Source organism: Leucoraja erinacea, chromosome 4 (genome assembly GCF_028641065.1).
Source record: "Leucoraja erinacea ecotype New England chromosome 4, Leri_hhj_1, whole genome shotgun sequence".
Lineage (NCBI taxonomy): Eukaryota > Metazoa > Chordata > Chondrichthyes > Rajiformes > Rajidae > Leucoraja > Leucoraja erinaceus.
Window position 1 is genome coordinate 30106353 of NC_073380.1, and position 24239 is coordinate 30130591.

Genomic DNA, 24239 nt, shown 5'->3' on the forward strand with positions numbered 1-24239 from the left:
GGGTTGGACAGGCTAGATGCAGGAAGATTGGTCCCGATGTTAGGGAAGTCCAGGACAAGGGGTCACAGCTTAAGGATAAGGGGGAAATCCTTTAAAACCGAGATGATAAGAACTTTTTTCACACAGAGAGTGGTGAATCTCTGGAACTCTCTGCCACAGAGGGTAGTTGAGGCCAGTTCATTGGCTATATTTAAGAGGGAGTTAGATGTGGCCCTTGTGGCTAAGGGGATCAGGGGGTATGGAGAGAAGGCAGGTACGGGATACCGAGTTGGATGATCAGCCATGATCATATTGAATGGCGGTGCAGGCTCGAAGGGCCGAATGGCCTACTCCTGCACCTAATTTCTATGTTTCTATGTTTCTATTTTGTTGACATCCTTCCTATAACTAGGCGACCAAAATTGTACACCATACTCCAAAATTGGCCTCACCAATGCCTTGTACAATTTTAACATTACATCCCAACTTCTATACTCAATGCTCTGATTTATAAAGGCCAGTACACCAAAAGCTTTCTTTACCACCCTATCTACATGAGATTCCACTTTCAGGGAACTGTGCACAGTTATTCCCAGATCCCTCTGTTCACCTGCATTCTTCAATTCCCTATCATTTACCATGTACGTCCTATTTTGATTTGTCCTGCCAAGATGTAGCACCTCACACTTATCAGCATTAAACTCCATCTGCCATCTTTCAGCCCACTCTTCCAACTGGCATAAATCTCTCTGTAGACTTTGAAAATCTACTTCATTATCCACAACCCCACCTATCTTAGTATCAACTGCATACTTACTAATCCAATTTACCACACCATCATCCAGATCATTGATGTACATGACAAACAACAGTGGACCCAACACAGACCCCTGTGGCACCCCACTAGTCACTGGCCTCCAACCTGACAAACAACCATCCACCATTACTCTCTGGCATCTCCCATTCAGCCACTGTTGAATCCATCTTGCTACTCCTCCATTAATCCCCAACCATTGAACCTTCTTAACCAACCTTCCGTGAGGAACCTTGTCAAAGGCTTTACTGAAGTCCATATATACAACATCCACTGCTTTACCCTCATCAATTTCCCGAGTAACCTCTTCAAAAAATTCAAGAAGATTAGTCAAACATGACCTTCCAGGCACAAATCCATGTTGACTGTTCCTAATCAGACCCTGTTTATCCAGATGCTTATATATATTATCGTTAAGTATCCTTTCCATTAATTTTCCCACCACTGACGTCAAACTAACAGGTCTATAATTGCTAGGTTTACTCTTAGACCCCTTTTTAAACAATGGAACAACATGCACAGTACGCCAATCCTCCGGCACTATTCCCGTTTCTAATGACATTTGAAATATTTCTGCCATAGCCCCTGCTATTTCTACACTAACTTCCCTCAATGTCCTAGGGAATATCCTGTCCGGACCTGGAGACTTATCCACTTTTATATTTCTCAAAAGTGTCAATACTTCCTCTTCTTTGATCCTCATAGTTTCCATAGCTACTCTACTTGTTTCCCTTACCTCGCATAATTCAATATCCTTCTCCTTGGTGAATACCGAAGAAAAGAAATTGTTCAATATATCCCCCATCTCTTTTGGCTCTGCAGATATGGACACATGGACACAATATACAATGGCCAAGAGTATTGCTCACGTGCTATTGCATTCAAACCAAGTTATAGTGGTAGTACTGAGCCACATTAAGTATCTTAAGATGGAGCCACACAACTTGGTGTGCCACTGACTTCCTATGTTGTCATACACATGGTCCATCCTTTAGGGGGAAGTTTTAGGGAGGAAAGCAGACTCAGTTAAAGGCAATTTGCATCCATGTTCTAGGCTTTTGGCTATTGCTGTGCTCCACCAGCATAGAAATTAAGTAAAGGAAGAAACTAGTCAAGCTAGGGGTGGCACTGGCACAGCAGTAGTGTTGCTGCCTTACATAGATACATAGATACATAGACAATTAGTGCAGGAGTAGGCCGTTTGGCCCTTTCAAGCCAGCACTGCCATTCAATGTGATAATGGCTGATCATCCACAATCAGTACCCCCGTTCCTGCCTTCTCCCCATACCCCTTGATTCCGCTAGTCCTAAGAGCTCTATCTAACTCTCTTTTGAATGCATCCAGTGAATCAACCTCCACTGCCTTCTGAGGCGGAGAATTCCACAAATTCACAATTCTCTGTGTGAAAAAGTTTTTCCTCATCTCAGTTCTAAATTGCCTACCCCTTATTCTTGAACTGTGGCCCCTGGTTCTGGACTCCCCCAACATCGGGAACATGTTTCCTGCATCTAGCGTGTCCAATCGCTTAATAATTTGATATGTTTCCATAAGATCTCCTCTCATCCTTCTAAATTCCAGCGCCAGAGACCTGGGTTAGATCCTGACTATGTGTGCTGCCTGTACGGAGTTTGTTTTCTATCTGTGACCACATGGAGTGTCTCCGGGTGCTCTGGTTTCCTCCCATACTCCAAAGAAGTACAGGGTTGAAAGTTAATTGGCTGCAGTAAAAATTGTAAACTATCCCTAGTGTGAACGATAATGCTAGTGTACGGGGTGATCGCTGGTTGACAAGGATTCAGTGGGCTGAAGGGCCTGCTTCCGTGCTGTCTCTCTAATGTCTAAAGGTAGCCTAACACTGCCCTTTTCATCAGGTCACTTGCATACCTGTTGTTATTCTCGGCTTCTACAAAATGCTGTGCTGCATTTAATCGCCAAAACATTGGGAGGACAAGGGAAGTAACCAGAAAAGGTTGTGGTTTCCCATTCTCCAGTATTTCACACGATAGTGAAGTCTTACAAGTCTGGATAGCATGCTCACTGTGTGGTGGATGGCAAATCACCGGAACTCTTTTATACAGTATACTTTCTATATTAGTCATGAACACTGACAATGATAGTGGTACTTAAGGATGTTGACGTTGGCAGGGGAGTGCTGTTTTCACAGAGATCTCTGCAGAATCTGTGGTTATCACGGTACAAATAGACCCCTTTGAACTCATCATATTCTTCAATTTTAACACAGTACTCTATGGCGGTGAGCACCGGGAATGTTTCCAGAACTAGCTAATCTGCTGCCCATTTAGACATTTTGTACTTTTTTTAAAGACTTTTAGAGATACAACCTGTACGTCTTTGGAGTGAGGGAGGAAACCAGAGCACCCGGAGAAAATCCATGGGGGCACAGGGAGAATGTACAAACTCCGTGCAAACGGCACCCCGTAGTCAGGATCGAACCTGGGTGCCTGACGCTATAGGGCAGCAAATCTATCAGCTGCGCCACTGTGCCATGTTTAGTTTGGCAGCAGACACTTCTGTTCCTCAATTGGGTCAGACATATTCAACATTTTCAAGACTTAATGCCTCAGTGAAAGGGCACAATATTTCCACTTTCCCTTTCTCTCCGTCCCCTCCCCATCCCTGTTCACTAACCAGTCTTACTGTCACCGTATATACTTACACTTCCTTATCCATACACATCCTTATCTATGTACCTTCCGTTCCCCTGACATCAGTCTGAAGGGTATTGACCCGAAACATCACCCGTTCCTTCTCTCCAGAGATGCTGCCTGTCCCGCTGAGTTACACCAGCATTTTGTGTCTATCTGGCCATCAAAGTCATCACAAAACACACACATTGTCATTATGCCCCACATTACCAACTAAGCATTGATTTTAGCCCTTATGTGAAGCTTATTATAGAATTTCCCAGTGTAAAATACCTATCTCCTAAGTTTTGATGAATATTAAAGATCCATAAATCCATTTAGGATTGGCAAATGTGATAATATATCTTTGAGGTTGATAAAACATGCCAACCAAGCAGAAGTGAAATTAAACTCATTCTACAATCAAACTTTTCATCATATCTACCGGTGTTGCATTGAAGTAGCCTCCAAATGTTGGAACCAGTCACTCTATCCTGCAGGATTTCTTGATAAGCTACAATTTAAGTTAATGCAAGTCTATTTCTGGTTCACGTTTCCTGCCTCAATAATCTTCAGTCATCTAAAATATGTGCTCTTCTCAAACGTTGGCCTCTTGATCATCCTTGCACCATATGAAAGTAGGAGCAGGCATAGGACACTTTAGAGATGTTTAGACTTTAGAGATACAGCACGGAAACAGGCCCTTCGGCCCACTGAGTCCACACTGACCAGAGATCATCATGTACACTAGCACTATCCTACACATTAGGGGCAATTTACAATTTTACCGAAGCCAATTGACCCACAATCCTAAGATAGACACAAAATGCTCAAGCAACTCAGCGGGTCAGGCAGCATCTCTGGAGAAAAGGAATAGTTGACGTTTTGGGTCGAGACCTATCCTCAGACTCATATTGGCTGAACGTGCATAGTGAAGATGAGGGAACGGGGGCCTGGAAAATGGAAGTCATTAAAGAGACGGAGTGCGTGCGAGGTGTCTTGGACATAGGTCGGGAGAGATTGGACCATCGGGGACAGGATGGAGTTGAGGTATGAGGAAATTATTTTGGTGGGGCAGGATCAGGTAGAAACTATGGGTCCACCATGGTAGTTCAGTTTATGGATTTTGGGGGCACGGTAAAATCGGGATGTGCGGGGCTGGGGAATGATAATGTTGGAAACTGTGGAGGACAGACAGCTGGAAGTGACCCTGGAGAAACCGGAGCACCCCGGAGAAAACCCATGCGATCATAGGGAGAACATACAAACTCCGTACAGATAGCACCCGCAGTCAGAATCGAACTGGGGTCTCTGGCGCTGTAAGGAAGTAACTCTACCATTGCACGGAGCATGACACTTTGCCCTCAAATCTGCCCCGCCATTTAAAATGATCATGGCTGACCTGCCTTCTTGTTGGGGCACATCCTTCCTGCCCTGGTGCTCGCAGTTTTCATTGGATGGCTTTCACCTCCAGCAATGCAGAGCTTCCCCAGGCTCCAAGTTGGGGTGTACCCTGAAGGGCACGTTGAAAAGAGGTCCTATCTGTATGTTCATATGTGATAGGAGCAGAATTAGGGCATTTGGCCCACCTAGTCTACTCCGCCATGGCTGATCTATCTCTCCCTCTTAACCGTATTCTCCTGCCTTCTCCCCATAGCCCCTGACCCCTTTAGCCCCTTTAGCCCCTGACAACGGTACCAATCAAGAATCAACCTATCTCTGCCTTAAAAATATTAATTGACAGCATCAACAGCAGTCTGTGGCAAAGAATTCCACAGATTCACCACCCTCAGACTAAGTTAATTCCTCCTCTTTTTCTGTGCTGCATTGTTCTATATTCTATTACAAATATTTAATTGCATATCAGAGTTGCAGAAACAATTGTTCGTGCAGTTAGCAAAATTAATTTTGGCAGTTGACCGGTGCCATGCGTTGTGTCATCAGTTCGATTAGGGTTAGGGATGCCGTGGGTTAGGGAGGGCTCCTGCCCCTGATTGTTATTCCACGCTCCATCCCAGAAAACCATGTATGTGGTTAAAATACCTCAGGCTTGGTTCTTTCATCTCCCTGGCACATAGATGGACAATAATCGCTCGGGCCAGGAATCAACGTGCTATTGATAGTCTTGGAACTGCACTCCCTGTAGAGTCAGTATAGGAGGGGAGAACAGTAAAAGGGGCAGCCAAATGGTAGGCTATTTTACAGTTATCATAGAGTTAAGACTTAGGAAGTTTGGCATGACCCCAACAAATCCCAACAACTTCTACAGATGCACCATAGAAAGCATGGATATATCACAGCATGGTTTGGGAACAGCTCCATCCAAAACCGCAAGACATTGCAGAGAATTGTGAACGCATCCCAGACCATCACACAAACCATTGACTTCCATTGACTCCATTTAAACTTTACGCTGCCTCGGGAAGGGCAGCAGCATAATCAAGGATGAGTCTCCCACCAGTCACCCCCTCTTCTCTCCTCTCCCATCAGGCAAGAGGTACAGAAGTGTGAAAACACACACGTCCAGAATCAGAGACAGTTTCTTCCCAGTGGTTATCAGGCTGCTGAACCTTCCTATCAACAACTAGAAATCAGTCCTGACTTTTATCTGCTCACTGCAGATCCTCTGATTATCTTTAATCGGACTTTACTGGACTTTATCTTGCACTAAACATTATTCCCTTTATCATGTACGTATCTGCACACTGGGGATGGCTCGACTGTAATCATGTATAATCTTTCTGCTGACAGGTTAGCATGTAACAAAAGCTTTTCAGTGTCCCTTGGTACGTTGACAATAAACTAAATTAAAACTAGGACAAGGGTACTGATAAAATTGTAACATAACAATTAGTGTGACGGGACTGTCCCATAATGATGCCAGGGGAATGACGGGACTGTCCCATAATGATGCCAGGGGAATGACGGGACTGTCCCATAATTATCCCAGGAGAATGAAAAAATTGTTTGCCAAGAAATTCACCCCTGGTTGGTAGACTTAAACACGCCATATAGCAACTGGTTGGTAGTATTAAACACATAGCAACTTTAGCAGGTTGAATAATGCCTCCTAAACTCATTCTAATGATAAATTTGGGAGGCAGAATAGAATGAACAGGTATTGGTGCACGCACATTTTGCACTAACAATTAGTTTAGTTTAGTTTAGTTTAGAGATATTAGGAATGAATTTCTAAGCATAAATATTTAATATATCCTCGAGTCCAAAGTAACTTTCAACTAATGTAGTGACTGCTGTAGTGTAGGCAACAACTTATGTATTGAAAGCAAAACACCCAGATGAAAAATTTAAGATAACTTCTTAACAAATGGAAAGTGATAGCTTTTGATCATTCATTCATCTTTTGTGCATGACATCAAACACGGAGGCACAGAGCAGATCATTAGTTATTATTTTCTATTGGATGCAAATTAATTGTTGGGCTCATTGATTTCCAAACTCAAATAACTCATATTATATTTCTCCAGCTAATATTTTATTGCTGATGTGAATTTATGAAGCAATTTCCCCCCCAACAATATAACGTTTGCTTTACTAGTATAATCAACAGAATTGTCTAGCCTTTAAGTGCTTGCTTTAAATGGACATAGAAAAGATCCATCAGCCAAATACAATCCACATGCAACCCTTCACATTTAGGTATTAACCTGTATGCATTTCTCCCTTGCCCTCCATTTCAAAATAGATAAATCTATTTAAAATAACTGCAACTGCCCGATTCAACATCTTAAAATGAACGTCACACCCCATCACATTCACATCAGTGTTTGTGCTAGATTAGATCACTGAATTGCAATCATGCCTAATAAACTATTGCTACCCCTTCCAAACTGCGGATGGAGGTCAGACTCCTGCCTGGTTTATTAATTCAAAGATGAAAGATTCTGCATTTACAATGTCCAAGCCTTTCAATTAACCCATAAAATCACTCTTAGGTGTCCATTACCTTAGATATTTTAGGTTTATGTTTATGTCCGATCATGTAAAGTTAACTACTTTGTCACCAGTTTTTAATTCATTGATAGTGTTCGAATAAATATTTAAGATATAAATGCTTATGCAGAAAGTTAAGATGGAAACTAACTTTAGTTTTTTCTCTGGTTTGGTACCACCTTGTGTCTTGGTTCTACTTAATGCCTGGTCAGCAGATCCTTTCGTGCCAACAGCAATATTAGGTGAGGACCTTTCTTACTTTTTCCCAGTTTACTGCAAGTCAAGCAGATGAAAAAAAAATCAAAAACAAAAAATGCTGGAAATACTCAGCAAGTTAGGCAGAATCTGCTGGAGAAATTTAACATGGCGAGGTCAATGATCTTTCAACTGAACTATTCCCAGTATTTTCTGTTTTGATTTCAGAATTTTCCCGTCTCCGGAGTTTTTGTGCATTTGTAAGATGATATAAATTGGTTCAGTGACTTGTGTCTCAATTGTTACATGGCATAGGAGAAATTAATTTCACTCGCTACTCATGCAAAATGTTCATTATCAAACAATTAGCCCAGGAAGCTTTGAGATTTGATACCAGGCCTGTGCTGACTTAGCCATTCTTGGTTAGCGTGAAAGAAAAAGTGCAACAAATGGGTTCAGGAGGAGAACAAAAATCAGCCGGGGTTCCTGCTCCTGACCAATCCAAGCCTTCAATCCAAGCCCTCCCTTGTCCGTCCCATCCACTCACCCTCTGAAAAAGCGCATGTGTGTGCACCTGTGTTTAAGGCCCTCTGAAGGGAATTGAGTAGGCATGTTAGGGAGAATAATTTGCAGGAGAAGAACAAATTATGGAGAATGGGACTGATGGGATTGCTCGACCAGCATGGTCTTGATGGGCTGAGGAGCCTCCTACCCTGGCATGCAATGCAATGAGTGCACAGATGCCCTGTGAGGATAAGTTCAGCTCAGCTGGAATGCTCACCAACACTCACACATGAAGAATGTCAGCTTGTTTAGCTACCAGAAAGTTGTCGGCATCCATGGGACCACATTCCAACAGGAAACCCCCAGTTCCAGAGGAAAATGGGGAGTATGAGGGGAGAAACGCTGAGAAGCAAATGCAAGCAATTTTCACCTTACAATTGATGTTATCGTGAAGTCGAGAATTCAGATTAAATTTAAAATAAGCGACGGTCCCTGGAAATTGGAGATCTAGTTTCTCTTATTTTAAACAGCAGTTCTCGCTTTGTTTTGCCATCAGTTTATTTATTATCAAAGGTGAAAGTATTGAATCTGAGTGTGTTTGGTTTAACAGAACTGAGCATGACCTGCTATTGGAATTGTCATGCAATGACCTCCCACACACCATTAGTCCCACAAGGTTGTCATTGATTTATACTGAAGACCCAAATCATATCCGGTTAAAGGATATTCCTGACAGCTTGCACCATTTGGGAACTCCATCCTTCAAACAAGTTGATTTATTCGGGCATAAATCTTGTACTCCAAGCACATCAGTGACATGTTCGATTTAAAAAAGCAACAAAATCGAAAGAAAATCAAACCAGTCGTAATACAATCTTTTCTGAGATTAGTTTATCGAGCTAGTTAAGAACTGACAATTTTTAAAACAAAATGATATAAAATTATTTTTAGATATATATTTTACGATGTTCACCGTACTGTTGCTTATGCCCTGTTTCCTTTTCTCCTTTTTTTTCCTTCTCCACATTAACCTGTTATATATCTGTAAAAAAAAAAGTGCCAATAAATGGTAAGTTTCTTGTTTGCCCTGTACCACAGGCACATTGTGCAGCTCACCTGATTCTGGCCAGTTCTGTTGTGTGTTGACTTGCATGGCAGTTGACATATAGCATTTCATGCAGTGCGCAACAATCCATGATGCCATTGACTCTGTGGCATGCGAAGCAAATCTTTAAGACATTAACCCTCTCTGCCCTCTCCCCCACTTTCCTCCACCGATCCTTTCACCACCCACCTCAATCACGCACCTCACCCCTCCCAAGATGGACGCCCTCTTGCATTTACCATTTTATCTTCCATTGGATAATTATTGCGCCTGGCCTTTTCATTGTAATTTTTTTTTTTAAGCTAAGCTTGGAGTGGCATTGAGCATTTCATCCACCATTCTGATGGAGGATGAAATATAATGGCTATTCTATCATAGCCATTATACTATAAACACTATAATGGCTTTCTGCAATTTTTTAATGAAATCAAGGCTGGAAATTAAAACCATTCTGCAAACTGGCCTTAGGAAATGTGTTGAAATCTGTCGCAATTGCTACATTGATTGTTTTTTGTTTCTTTTGCAATTGAATATAAAGTGGCCTTGCCCAAAAATTACTATTGCTTTTGTTGAGTGTATTTCTTTCAGCTGGAAGGGAATGTTAATTTATTTTATTTGCTTCTAGATCTTTTGAAATGAAAAGAGTTAATAATTTTTAGACCTAGATTTCATTTTGTTTCAGGAGCATATCATTTCCATGTATTTTCTTCTAGCTTTGTGATGAATATTAAATATTTCTGATTATAGGTGGTCATCTTGTCCAAGACCTGTTTGATAAATAGCATGGCCTTGAGGACGAGATGCACTTTATTCTCCTTTGCAGAAACTTAATGATGGTTGCAGTATTTTAAAGCTGTGGTATGTTACAGAAGCCTCAGGAATTTATGTAATGAAACTTCTTTGCACACAAAAAATGAAATATTTGATCCCTTTCAGCAAATTAAAATTGAATCAAGCACAATTGTTATTATTGCTTTTTACAGTTGTCTCTCTTTCATTCATGACTGTGCAACATGTGTTTGCCAGTTCTTTTAAAGTCACTTCACCAAATATCCATAATGCGGGTGTGCGAGAAAATAACTTTGTTTTTCTCTCCACAGATTTCTTATTCCCAACACTTGCAGTTATTTTGTGCTGCAAGTATGTTAAATATATATAGAGCTACAAGGAACTGCAGATGTTAGAATCTTGAGCAAAACACCAAAGTGCTGCAGTCAGGAACCTTCTTCAGACTCTGCGTCTGAAAAAATGTCCCAACCCGAAACATCATCTACCCATTTCTTCCGCAGATGAACTACAACTGAGTTACTCCAGTACCTTTTAATTGAACGTTAAATATCCAAATAAGTCTCGTCAGCTGCATAAACTATTGCAGTTCACCGCAACTGTGGCCTTATCTGCCATCTATTTATATTTACCCATAAGGATTAATGGAAAGCAATGAGTGTGGTCTCAACACTTCTGCTGAGCCATTGCTGAGATTGAGAGAAAATGGACAAGCAAGAGCTATTCAGCCCATCAAAGCCCATCCTACACTCTCTGTGCATTATCCGTTTACTCAAGTTCTTTGCTCCATTCACATTCTCCCCAACAACATCGCTATTTTACGAAATACTGAAGTATTTTCCTTGATATTTTGATCACAATCATCTATCCCTCACATAATAATGAATGATCTTTTACTTTTAATTCTTTCCTAGGGTGTGACTATCACTGAAAATGGCAGTAATTTACCCATTCCTAATAGCCCTGGGAGGATCATTGTAGACCGTTTAAGTGTCCAGCATATTGCCGAGTGCCTGTAGTTACACCAAGCCCAGAGTGATTAATGAAAGAAGTTTCCCTTTCAGAAAGGGCAGATGCATTTTTATAAAATCCAAGAGCTTCATTATCACCGTGAGGCTAAAATTTTAATTACATTTAAATTCCTCATTATCCATGAAAGGGTGTGGGTCTAAAATTTTATACAGGTCAGTAATACCAGGTCAAACGTGTAATAGTGGCCAAAAGTGATACACTGTTTTCAACAATCATAGTGAACACAACTGAACTTTCGAGGCAATGAAACACACTATGAATACTATGTGGATGAAGGATGAATTTCTAGGCATTGAGTCCTTGCCTTTGGTTTCTAAGGTCTCTGGATTACTAGATCAGGATCGTCGGTTACATTCCACTGTTACATTTCGGATCAATGATTCTATAAACTCTGCAATCAATCCGGACAATGTAAAAGTTGGTATTAATAAAAAGTATCAATTAAAGAGAATTGTCTTTTGATCCTGAGAACTCTTTTCTATCGATCTTTGTTGCGGCTTGTGGGAATGGCTATCATACTGCAGCTTTAAAAGTACCTGTAACAAGCAGTTCACGCTGCTTGATTAATAGAAATGTGAATCTAATGTACTTGGAAAGTGTAGCTTTTACAATGCTGTCACAGCTGTGGGAAAGCTAATGTGTCTGTTGCTGTCTGCATGTAGATGAGAATCACACAGTCAACAATGAGGCCGGCAACTTGACACCGTCCCACCCCTACAAGAAACGAGAGCCCGTGGATGTGCCGTATCAGACCGGGCAGCTCCACCCGGCCATTCGAGTTGCAGACCTGCTGCAACACATCACACAGATGAAGTGTGCCGAAGGCTACGGGTTCAAGGAGGAGTATGAGGTAAGGCCAGAGACAAGGGAAGAAAGGGATGCAACTTCTTGTGTTGTGATCAAAACTCACTTAATCTACCATGAGGCAATGGTGGGATGATGGGCTGACAAATGTACCATAGGCACACATCAATTTCAAAGACATCACCCAAATTAATCTACAGAAACATAAAGAACTGCTGATACTGGTTAACATACAAAGGGCAACAAAGTGCTGGAGTAACTCCGTAGGTCAGGCAGCATCTCTGGCGAACATGGATAGATAAGTGGCCATCCGTCTGAAAAAGGGTTTCGGCCCGAAACGTTGCCTATTTCCTTCGCTCCATAGATGCTGCTGCACCCGCTGAGTTTCTCCAGCTTTTTTGTGTACCATGGATAGATAAGGTTTTGGGCCTTCAGTCTGAAGAAGGGTCTCGATCTGAAACATCACCTGTTCATATTCTCCAGAGATACTTCCTGTCCGGCAGTGTTATGAACCTTAATTTGTAACTTTGGAATGAGCAAAACCTTTTCTGTATGGCATGACCAATTTAGCAGCAAGCTTGTTTAAGAAGGAACTGCAGATGCTGGAAAATCAAAGGTAGACAAAAATGCTGGAGAAACTCAGCAGGTGAGACAGCATCCATGGAGCGAAGGAAATAGGCAACATTTCGGGTCGAAACTTCAGTCTGAAGAAGGGTTTCGACCCAAAACGTTGCCTATTTCCTTCGCTCCATAGATGCTGCCTCACCCGCTGAATTTCTCCAGCACTTTTGTCTACCTTAGCATCAAGCTTGCTCAGATCAAGTACAGCACTGTCTGTCTCTCTCTCTCTTTCTTCTGGAAAGGAAAATGCCCTCTACTTTTAGACATGGGAAACAGACTGCCTATTTATCCCATCTATGCTTCCACTATACCTCTATCATGTCACTTCTCCGCCTCCATTACAGGGAAAACAGTCCCAGCCGATGCAATCTCTCCTACCTCAACCCCTGCAATCCTTGCCAATCTTTCCTCTCTCTAGCTTATTCTCATGTTCCCTGACTTTCTGTGAAATCAGAAGGTGAATAGACACTTTGCAACACAGTAGGATGAGTCTCCCATTGTCTGGTATATTTACCACATGTAAATAAAATGTTTTTAAAGCACATTTATTTTGCTGCTCATATGACTTCCCTCTCAGTTTCTCACTGAACTATCTGGTAGATTGATTCTTTGCTTCTGATGAATCCATACCAGTCCAAGAGGTTTGATAACCCCAACAAGGCCTCCATGTTGGTGAAGGACCTTTGTAAAACAGACGTTTGAGTTGAAAGGGATGCAAATCGAGTGGACCTTTGAGTAAATGGAAATGGAAAAGGAAAAGGAATAGAAGGCAGTGGAGGCCAATTCACTTGATGTTTTCAAGACAGACTTAGATTTAGCTCTTAGGGAATCAAGGGATATGGGGAAAAAGCAGTAACGGGGTAATGATTTTCGATGATCAGCCATGATCCTAGTGAATGGCGGCGCTGGCGTGAAGGGCCAAATGACCTACTCCTGCACCTATTTTCTATGTTTTCTATGAACCATGCAACAAAAGCTTTTCACTGTACCTCAGTGCACAATAACCTAAACTGAACTTGAAGCATATGAACTGTTTAGGAAACTGAAACCAGACAAGGCCTTTGATGAATATAGAAAGCAGGAAAGAACTAAAAATGCCAATCTTAGTAACAAGGAACTGCTGATGCTAGTTTACACCAAAGATAGACACAAAATGCTGGAGTAATTCAGTGGGTCAGGCAGGATCTCTGGAGAAAATGGATGGGTGAGGTTTCAGATCGGGATTCTTCAATCGGCAGGTCAAAAGGGGGTCATGAAATGTACTTGGTGAGTGGAATTATGATGAACCTGAAGGCATTTTACACATAGGTTGAAAACTAGAAGGTAGATAGACATTAGAAAGAGTGGAACCAATCAAGAAAAAATGGTTGGAACCTTATGCCTGGAGCCAGAGGAAGTGAGTGAGACACTCAATGAATACTTTGTGTCAGTCTTCACCAAAGAGAAGGACATGGAGGAAAGTAAGATCAGGGAGGAGAATGCTGATTTTCTAGGACATGTTGACATGACGATGGAGGAGGTATTGGGTCTTTTGAAGAACATTAAGATGGATAATATCCCCAACGCCTGATGGGATATACCCCAGACTATTGAGAGGGGTTATTGAGGAGATTTCTGGGGCTTTGACAGGGATTTTTTAATCCACTTTAGCCATGGGTGAGGTCCCAGGTGAGCGAAGGATAGCCAATGTTGTTCCTTTGTTTAATTGGGCAATAAGGCCAAACCAAGAAATAGTAAACTGATGAGCCATTTATCAGGATGCACCACAGCTTAGTTTAGGAATAGCTCCATCTACTGTAAGACCGCAAGAAATTGCAGCGAATTGTGGACGCAGACCAGGCCATCATGCAAACCAAACTCCCTTCCATTGACTCCATTTACACCTCACGCTGCCTCGGCAAGGCCAGCAGCATAATCAAGGACTCCATATTCTCACCTCCCATCGGACAAAAGGTATAGAAGTGTGAAACGCACACCTCCAGATTCAGGGACAGTTTCTTCCTAGTTGTTATTAGGCTACTTAACCATCCTACTGCAACCAAAGAGCTGTTCTAAACTATTATCAGAATATCTTTGATCAGACTTTACTGGCTTTATCATGCACTAAATGTTATTCCATTTTTCATGTATCTGTACACTATGAATGGCTCGATTGTGATCATGTATTGTCTTTCTGCTGACTGGTTAGCAAACAACAAAAGTTTTTCACCGTACATCGGCACGTGCAACAAGAAACTAAACTAAACTGATGAATCTACATCGGTGACTGGAGAAAATTCTTAGGCTTTAGATTTATTCGTATCAGGAAGAGTATGAACTTATTATGGATAGTCAGTGTGACTGCAAAGGAGGATATTTCTAACAAACGATTGAGCGTTTGGAGGAGGTAATGAAGTTGGTTGATAAGGGGAAGTTAGTGGATGTTGTCTACATGGACTGTAGTAAAACATTCAACAAGGTCTCATGGTAGGCTGATCCAAGGGATTAAAGCATATGGGGTCCTCAGAGTTGATAGATTGGATTCAAAATTAGCTAGGCTATAGAAAACAGAGGATAGTGGTGGAGAGTGCTATTATGACTAGACATCTGTGACCAATGGTTTTGCAGGGATCAGTGCTGGCACCTCTGTTTGTAATTATATATAAATGATTTGGCTGAAAATGTAGGTGGTTGATTAGCAAGATTGCAGATGTCACATATATTTGCAGAGATGTGGTTACTGAGGAAGGTTGTCGAAGGATAGAGCAGAATATGGAGAACAGTGGACAATATGGGCAGATAAATGGCGGATGACGTTGAGTTTAGTTTAATTTAAAGATACAGCGCAGAAACAGGCCCTTCCTCCCACGGAGTCCACACCAACCAGCGATCCCCACACATTAACACCACCCTACACACACTTGGGACAATTGTACATTTATACCAAGCCAATTAACCTATAAAACCTGGACGTCTTTGTGGTGTGGGAGGAAACTGAAGATCTTGAAGAAAACCCACACAGGTCACGAGGAGAATTTACAAATTCCGTACAGTCAAGCACCCACAGTCATGCACAAAGTCCGCGAGCATTGCCACTTTTCATTTCACTGCACATCTCGTATGTGTATGTGACGAATAAACTTGACTTGACTTGACTTGACTATAGTCAGGATCAAACCCGGGTCTCTGGCACTGTAAGGCAGTAGCTCCACTGCTACGCCACCGTACCGCCCCTAAATCTGGACAAATCTAAATCTACACTTTTGTTTAATCTAGACAAATGTGAGGAATTGCACTTTTGGACGATAAATGTAAGAGGTAAATGTTTAATTTTACTTCGGAGTCACGTGAGTGACTACGTGAAGAACCCCGCTAGGACGCATGCGTGTCATATCGCTACACGCATTGCAACGAGTCACAGCAGGGGGAAGGACGTTCCCCTTAGCGGCAAAATTTGAAAGTCGGGAACAGCAGGTAAGAGACTCTGCGTTCCTTCCACTTACCTTTTAGGTGGAAACATGGACTGGATCCACTAAGGCTGCGGGAACGCTGGCGGGGGAGAACCGCAGAATTGCGGGCAGCCGGCAGCAGCAGCAAACGGCACGCTGATCTCCCGTAATGGGAACAGCTGTGCCCGACTTCGCTCCCGACTTCGCTCCCGCGCCGGCCCTGCCCGAGAGCATTGGAGCCGGTTGGACCGGCTGCAGGAGCAGTACCCCTTGTGGGGCTGCAGAGTGGAAATACTCCAAAGTAGCAAAGCCACAGTGGACAACTAAGAAGCCCCACAGCAGTACTCATTGTGGAGCGGCACAGAGTTTCCCACTCATCAGAGGGGAACACCGAGAGTCAATCCTGGGCTGGCTGCAGGAGCTGGAACAGGAGCAGCTTCAGGAGCAGCCGTGACGGCCAGTGCCCGTGAGCATTGGAGTCGGATGGAGTGGCTGCAGGAACTGGAGCAGGAGCAGCCTCAGGAGTAACGGCTTCAGGACCAGCCGCGATGGCCAGTGATCATGTGCATTGGAGCCGGTTGGGTGCCCGAGAGCATCGGGACCAGCTGGAGCGGCTGTTGGAGCAGGTAAGTGGCAGCTCCATGAGATGGAGACTAGTCACAGAGGGGCAGCTAGTAGTCCTACAGCAGTACCTCTTGTAGGGCTGCACAGTGTTCTCCCCTCATCGGAGGGGAGTATAGGGGGTCAATTTTGGGCTGCACTTGAACAGGGGAGCAGAACATACCCCTAGTACACTTAGGGTGCAGAAAACCTATGGGAAAACACTTACCATCAGGGAACTGCAAAACCTGAATGTTCCCAGTATCAACCAAAACATGGTAGGGCAGGGAATTGAAACGAAAGAAAGTTCTAAGTCCTAACAGCGAGACGGGATCGGTCGCACTATAAACAGAGACATGACACTAGATCACCAGGATGCACTGGCCTTATATAACCTGCTAACCTGGAATATTAAAAATTTGGAGGCTCTTATCCAACCACATCCAATTATTTAAAAACTTTCCTGGAGGCATCTTCATCTCAACAGGAGGAAAATAGAACAAACCTACTACTTCACATAGAGGGAACTCTGGGGGGTACATTAAGGAACTGTCTTAAAAACTACTTCCTGGATGAAATGTGGCTATATCCCAAGTTCATCAGACACTGTGAGGAGGATGCACCTCAAGGCGATCACGGACGTGAGGTGCCAAAATCTAAATGTAACAAGACCTACTATTGAAGGTAGTAACCAGGGCGAGGGTATGTTGGTTTGGGAGATAACAGATTCTATCTGTATGCATAGAATTGCGTATTTTGGTCTCCACCGACACGGTTACCAGACATTCAGAGTTATAAGGGTATAGACCTTAGAATTATTCATTCCAAAATTATCCTCCAGTTCAGCATGTAAGTCCGACACTGAATGTTCATGCTTAACGGAGTATGAATCAACTAAAGCGCATACTGAACTACAGTGCCCATATATTATAGGAGTTATGGAGGACATCCAACACGTATCACAGGAATTTGTGTCCTAAATATCCTTATCATAATTTAGAGGTGGTTGCCACTTCATCTTAGATTGACTAATTTGAATACTTCGTACTTTATATTCATTACAGATGGGAACCTTTGGTGCAACAAAGGTATTGATCCTAGGGTACTACATGGCAAGCATGGTATTAAAATATGCTTGCTATATATAGTACTCATTGGAGGTGCCCACAGATGTATTTAACACAACAGATCGTCTGCGGTCCACCGTTAACACACTTCACATGGCAGTGACTTTGCCGTAAGAAAGGGTACAGCCTTTATGGAGGCTTGCAGGGAACTAAACCATCCACCAGACTGGTAGTAGAATAATTGGCATTAGGGACTGTGTGACAGCCACATGATATCAGACCTTTACATAATCATAGTACAGAGCGTAACACGCGTCACTCAAGAATTTATGTCGGGGTCATTCTGACAGACTAATGAAGCAACCAACAGAGGCCACTATGGTACAAAAATGGTGGAACATACATTAGGCATTGTTCCTAACCAAACACAGTTACCTGTCTATGGAACCACTTACTGATGGGCCTTGGATTGGGATGCTTCTAATTCCATCTCCAGCTGTGGGGAAGATGGAATGCTCAGGAGGCATCACTACTAACGTTGGGCATATATACCTGGGGGAGTGAGAGCTAGTCATATTATTGTTTTGGGTTATATCACCAGTATGTTAGTCTACAAATTGACAACACCACCGGGGTAGTATATGTCAACCATATGGTTAGAAACATATCGACATCATGTGACTATCTGGCCAACACTATTTGTGAATTGAATTGAATTGAATCCTTTATTGTCAATCAGACCTTTCGGTCTGAATTAAATGTTGTTGCCTGCAGCCATACATGTAATAATAACAACACACAATAAACACAAACTAACATCCACCACAGTGAGTTCACCAAACATCTCCTCACTGTGATGGAGGCAATAGTTTTAGAGTTACTGTCTCTATTAATCTGGATTGAAAGCGTATCCAGATTGAGATTGGATATCAGCTTCCAACTACTAGGGAAACTGAATTTAGTGGCAGACAACAGGTCACGCTAAGTCTAAAAACTCTGTATGGATGTTGGATAAAATATGTATTGCTGGAACAGCACGGTATGGAACACCAGATAACGACCTATTCACATCCATGCTCTTACCAGTTATCAAATTATGTTCTTGGGAGCCAGAACCTGGGGCAGTGGTTTAGATGTATCTTCGCTGATTGGGGGATCATTTATGCATCCCTCCCTTTGCCTCATCAGTCGGGTATTTAGGAAGAAACTATAGGCTCCATGTCTCGAATTTTGATAATACCTGATTGCCCTATGCAACCATGGGTACTGGTGATATCAACATGGGTCAGAACCATACATCACCATCCATTATAGACCTAACTTACTGGGTCTTCCCGCAACAAGGGGAGTTACCCATGTCACTATTATATATTAACCTATTTATTTATAGTTGAAAGCACCTCTTCTACACCTGGGACTGACGGACCGAATGCGGAATTATTTCAGCGGGTCACAGACAGTCCACCCAAACATCAGTACTTGGTATCATCTAGTAATGGAAAGTACTGTCACAACAATAATCATCACCCACAGATCTATGAACATCCCGTCTGTTCTGGAATTCCTGGCAAGCCTCCACTACGATGAGAGGCTCAGTCATAGTGCCATCAACTGCGCCAGAAGTGCTCTGTCAGCATACCTGTCGAAGGTACAGAGCGGCATTCTGTTGGGACAAACCCTGGTAAACAAACTCATGAGGGGCATTTTTTTAATTAGTCCCCAAGAACTAGGTACAGGTGCACAACCTTTTATCCGACGATCCAAATAACGAAAACCTCCGAATAGCGACATTTTTTCAGCCCTTGAAGAAAGGTCCTTGAAAACGTTCACCGAGGGCGGCCCGCAGAGGTGACAGCGGAACCTCCGGTCGGTCCTCGAAGAAAGGGGAACTAAATCCCCATTCATAAAAGAGAAGGTGAGGGTATATTGCGCGGGAGGGTTAATAATTGACAATCTGCTGCTGCCTGCCCGCTGAGTTAAAAAAGGTTCCCACGGTAGACTCACGATACACAGTGTATCGTGAGTCTTGCGTGGGAACGTTTTAACTCAGCTGGCAGGCAGCAGCAAATTGTCGCTCCCTTAAGTTTCACCCCACCTACACCCCTCTGCTTCCAGGCCATGTGTGTGACCCCTTCCCTCCCCTCTCCAGCTCCCCGCCCATTGCACCGGCGCGGGGGTTTTGCACTGTCTTCACGTCGGAGCCAGTGCCAATCACCGGAGACGTCAGGACCAACGGGACACCGGCCCCCAGGCCCACTGCAAGCACGGAGATCCCAGAGACCCACAGCCAGCAGCAGCCCAGCCCCGTTCCAATTCCAGAGGAACACGCTCCCCGTAGGGACCGAAGCTGATGGTGTGCAAGGTGTGTCTTGGTCTTGAGGTTGCGGATGAGGGGGCGCAGCTCGGGCTGTGACGTCTCCGGCCACCCCCTGTACAGGAGCTGAGACTGGGAACTGTGGGGTTGTTTGCAGTTGCAGAGGGAGGGGGCAAGGGCGGTAAAGTTCCCAGTCTCAGCTCCATTCCAGAGGGGTGACCGGAGACGTCAGGACCAACGGGACACCGACTGCAAGCACGGAGATCCCATAGACTCACAGCCAGCAGCAACTCTAGCCCAGCCCCGCTCCAACTCCAGAGGAACCCGGGTTGCGGATGAGGGGGCGCAGCTCGGGCTGTGGGCGAACTGCTACTTGTCGCTGTAGCGGCGCATCGGGGAGCGGGTTCCTGTTGGTCCTGACGTCTCCGGCCACCCCCCTGGACAGGAGCTGAGAGATGTCAGGACCACCAGAAGCCGCTCCCCGATGCGCCGCTACGGCGACTTGGAAGTTCGCCCACAGCCCGAGCTGCGCCCCCTCATCGGGACACCGACCCCCAGGCCCACTGCAAGCACGGAGATCCCAGAGACTCACAGCCAGCAACAACTCTAGCCCAGCCCCGCTCCAACTCCAGAGGAACCCAGGTTGCGGATGAGGGGGCGCAGCTCGGGCTGTGGGCGAACTGCCACTTGTCGCCGTAGCGGCCCATCGGGGAGCGGATTCCTCTGGAGTTGGAGGGACAGGGAGACACAGCGGCTTTTGAGAATGGTGGGCAATCACTTCCAAAGTTCTGCCCACACAGTCAGTACACCTCTCCTACACTTGTCTCCCGCACTAAGATTATCTCGCAGAGAATGATCCCAGCCTAACCCTCCCTATTCTCTCCTATTCTGCAAGAAAAAACTACATTGAAGACTCAAACTCGCGATCGAGTAACTGCCGGGATCGAGGCGCAAACTCGCGACCTTGCGGATATGAGCCGAGCACTCTACCACTGAGCCAGCCATTAAAATCTACGCTAAAAATCTTCCATTCCGAAAGCCGAAAAATTCTGAATTACGAAAAGTGTCTGGTCCCAAGGCTTTCGGATAAAAGGTTGTGCACCTGTACTCCCAAATATGGGATGTGAGCATTGTACTGACCATGTTAAGAAACTGGTCTCCAGCTACAGCTCTGTTCCTACGGAAACTGACTATGAAAACAGTCATGCTGATGGTACTGGTCACGCCACAAAGGGTCCAGTCACCACAGAAAATAAGGTTGGACAACATGATTAATTCATCTGGAATTTAAGGTTTACATCAGTGTAATAGTCATACAGAACAGACAGGGGTCAACACGCCTAAAAAACAGAATTCAGAGCCTACCCTACAGATGGTCGTCTCTGTATTATAACTCACTTACTATCATATATGAAGTATACTAAGATCATCAGAGGGAAGAAATGTCACTTTAATCAGCTACTAACAGCCATTCAAAACAGTGACAGTCCAGACCATCTCTAGATGGCTAAAACTAGTCCTAAATAGGCTGGAGTGGACACTAGCATTTCAAATCTCACTCCACCAGGGCTGCAGCTACATTGGCAGCTATGAAGTGGGACGTACCAATGGACCAAATCCTCAAGACAGCAGGATGGCCAACGGAGGAACTTTTCAATGACTTTATAACAAACCAGTCATTGAACCTGGAACATTTGCAGAAACAAATTTAAGTTCTGTAATATAATATACCCATAAATAGGGGCAATAATTGGTGTTAATATTTTTACTGTTGGATTTCAATATCGTATTGATGTCTAATGATGAAGCCAAATAAAGCCTTTCACTGTACCTCAGTGCGTGTGACAATAATAAACCTAAACCTAAGTCCATAGCTAGTTGAAAATAGCAACACAAGTGGGTAGGATGGTGAAGAAGGCATACGTAAGCATGCCTTAATCGGTTGAGGCATTGAGTCGAAAGGTTTGTGGATATTTGATGTAGTTCTGGTTGCCGTATTCCAGGAAGGATGTGGAGGTTTTGGAGAGGGTTCAACAGAGATTTGCTAGTATTTTGACTGGATGTAAGAGTATTGTCTATAAGGAGAGGTCGGTCAAATGTGCATTGTTTGGCCTGGAGCATCGTAGACTGAGGGGCGACTGGCTAGAAGTATATGAGAAGCAGAAATAGTGTAAATAGTCAGGATCATTTGCTCACGGTGGAAATGTCAAATATGAGAGGGCACAGATTTAAGGTGTGAAGGGAATGTTTAAAGGGATTTGCGACATTTTTTGTACACAGAGTGGTGTGTGCCTGGAATGCACTGTGAGGGTGGGTGATGGAAACAGATATGACAGTAATGTTTCAGAGGTCATATTGAAGATGAATTTAGACAGGGACATGAACAGGTGTGAGAATGGAGGGATATGGAGGTAGGTCTCCCATTCCTTCTCTCCAGAAATGCTGCCTGTCCCACTGAGTTACTTCAGCATGTAGATCTTTGATCTAATCCAGCATCTGCAGTTCTTTCATACACATGCAGGTTTAAATTGCCATCATGGTCAGCAAAGACATCATGGGCCAAAGGACCTGGTCCTGGGCTGTACTGATCTATGCTCTATATTCTAAGAATGAACTGAACTAATAAAGATCTGCAAGATAAGATATATACCTCAAAGACGTCTGCATTTATATTGCAAGTCGAAACAGCCTCAAAGGGAGGTCATTGCTGGCTGAGAATAACGATTAGCTGCACTAAACATGATACAGCTGTTACTCTGCCATTGAAAGATGATCCACACTTAGCAAACATGACAAGTCTCACATGGAAATCAATGAGATTTCAAGTGCAGACTGACACTGAGTTACCAGCAACAAAATGCAATGTGTTCAGTAATGTGTCAGTGGGTAGATCACATCTTCTCAGACTGCAAGTGAGAAGTAAGAGCTTTATAATTAATCAGTGGCAGCAGTGGGTAGCTATTGCAGGGATGCATTTGAACATCAGTGAACAAACTGCAGTAATAAAGGAACGAAGCCTCTTTTTGTCTCTTTATGTTTACAATGTTCTTTCTTACTGTGGGCGAAGAGCTGAATATTACCACAGATAATTTCTACAAATACACTCAGCGTTTTCAAATATATTCACATTACCATTCCTCATATATGAGGACATCATTAAAGGAAGGACAAAATGGGTAGAAAATAAGCTGCAGATGCTGGTTTACACCGAAGATAGACACAAAATGTTGGAGTAACTCAGCAGGACAGGCGACATCTCTGGTGAAATGGAATAGGTGACGTTTTGAGTTGAGACACCTGAAGGAGGTGTCTCCAGAGATGCTGCCTTTTCTCCAGAGATGCTGCCTGACCTGCTGAGTTACTCCAGCGTTTTGTGTCTATGAAAAGGGTTACTCAGTTCCATTGTGTGACTGGATATACAATACACGGTGGGAGGTATAGTGGTGACACAGCAGTAGAGTTGCTAATGCTAGATCATGGGTTTGATCCTGACTACGGGCGCTGTCTCTATGGAGTTTGTACGTTCTCCCCGTGACCTGCGTGGGTTTTCTCAGGGATCTCCAGTTTCCTCCCATACTCCAAAGACGGACAGGTTTGGAGGCTAATTGACTTGGTAGAATTGTAAATTGTCCCTTGTGTGTGTAGGATAGTGCTAGTGTAAGGCGATCGCTGGTCGGCATGGACTCGGTGCGCTGAAGGGTTTGTTTCTACGCTGTATCTCTATTTAGAGATAAAGTGCAGAAACAGACCCATCGGCCCACTGGGTCCGCGCCGACCAGCGTTCCTCACACATTAACACTATCCTACACCCACTAGGGACAATTTTTCATTTTTGAATACACATTTACCAAGCCAATTAACCTACAAACCTGTACGTCTTTGGAGTGTAGGAGGAAACCAAAGATCTCGGAGAAAACCCACACAGGTCACGGGGAGAATTTACAAACTCCGTACAGACAGCACCCGTAGTCGGGATTGAACCCGGGTCTCCGGCGTTGCATTCGCTGTAAGGCAGCAACTCTACCGATGCGCTACCGTGACTGCCTTTTTGGGCATTAACCAGCAACTGCAGTTGCTCGTTTCTACTGCTTATACAATGATAATACCTTACTTGGTTATAGCATAAATCAGCAATAACAGACTCAATTCCCCACACTCTGGTCCATTATAACGAGTGTTTACTGTACAGCACAGAAACAGACCATTGGGCCCAAACAGTCCATGCCAGTATCACTGTTCTGTTAAACCTCCTACTGGCATTTGTCCTTTAAATCTATCACTGGGCATCTCTTTATCCTGATTCCTTACCCGCTTGTCCAACTGCTCTTTAAATGCATCTACAACATTTTCTTCAGTCACTCCCTCTGAGATCTTCATGCTCCCTGTCATT

The 24239-nt window shown here is 43.7% G+C and overlaps 1 protein-coding gene across 12 annotated transcripts in view; it reads left to right on the plus strand.

The window, feature by feature from the left end:
* The window catches only part of LOC129696231 (receptor-type tyrosine-protein phosphatase mu-like), a 905597-nt gene that overhangs the window by 747058 nt on the left and 134300 nt on the right, over window positions 1–24239 (plus strand). For 6 of the 12 annotated variants that reach the window (XM_055633916.1, XM_055633922.1, XM_055633918.1 and 3 more), the window contains one exon: window positions 11678–11865. In XM_055633916.1, coding sequence (XP_055489891.1) covers window positions 11678–11865 — 188 coding nt within the window. Of the gene's footprint in view, window positions 1–7605; window positions 7636–11677; window positions 11866–24239 lie in introns of all 12 variants that reach the window. The other 6 variants (XM_055633926.1, XM_055633915.1, XM_055633919.1 and 3 more) reach the window with 2 other exon arrangements.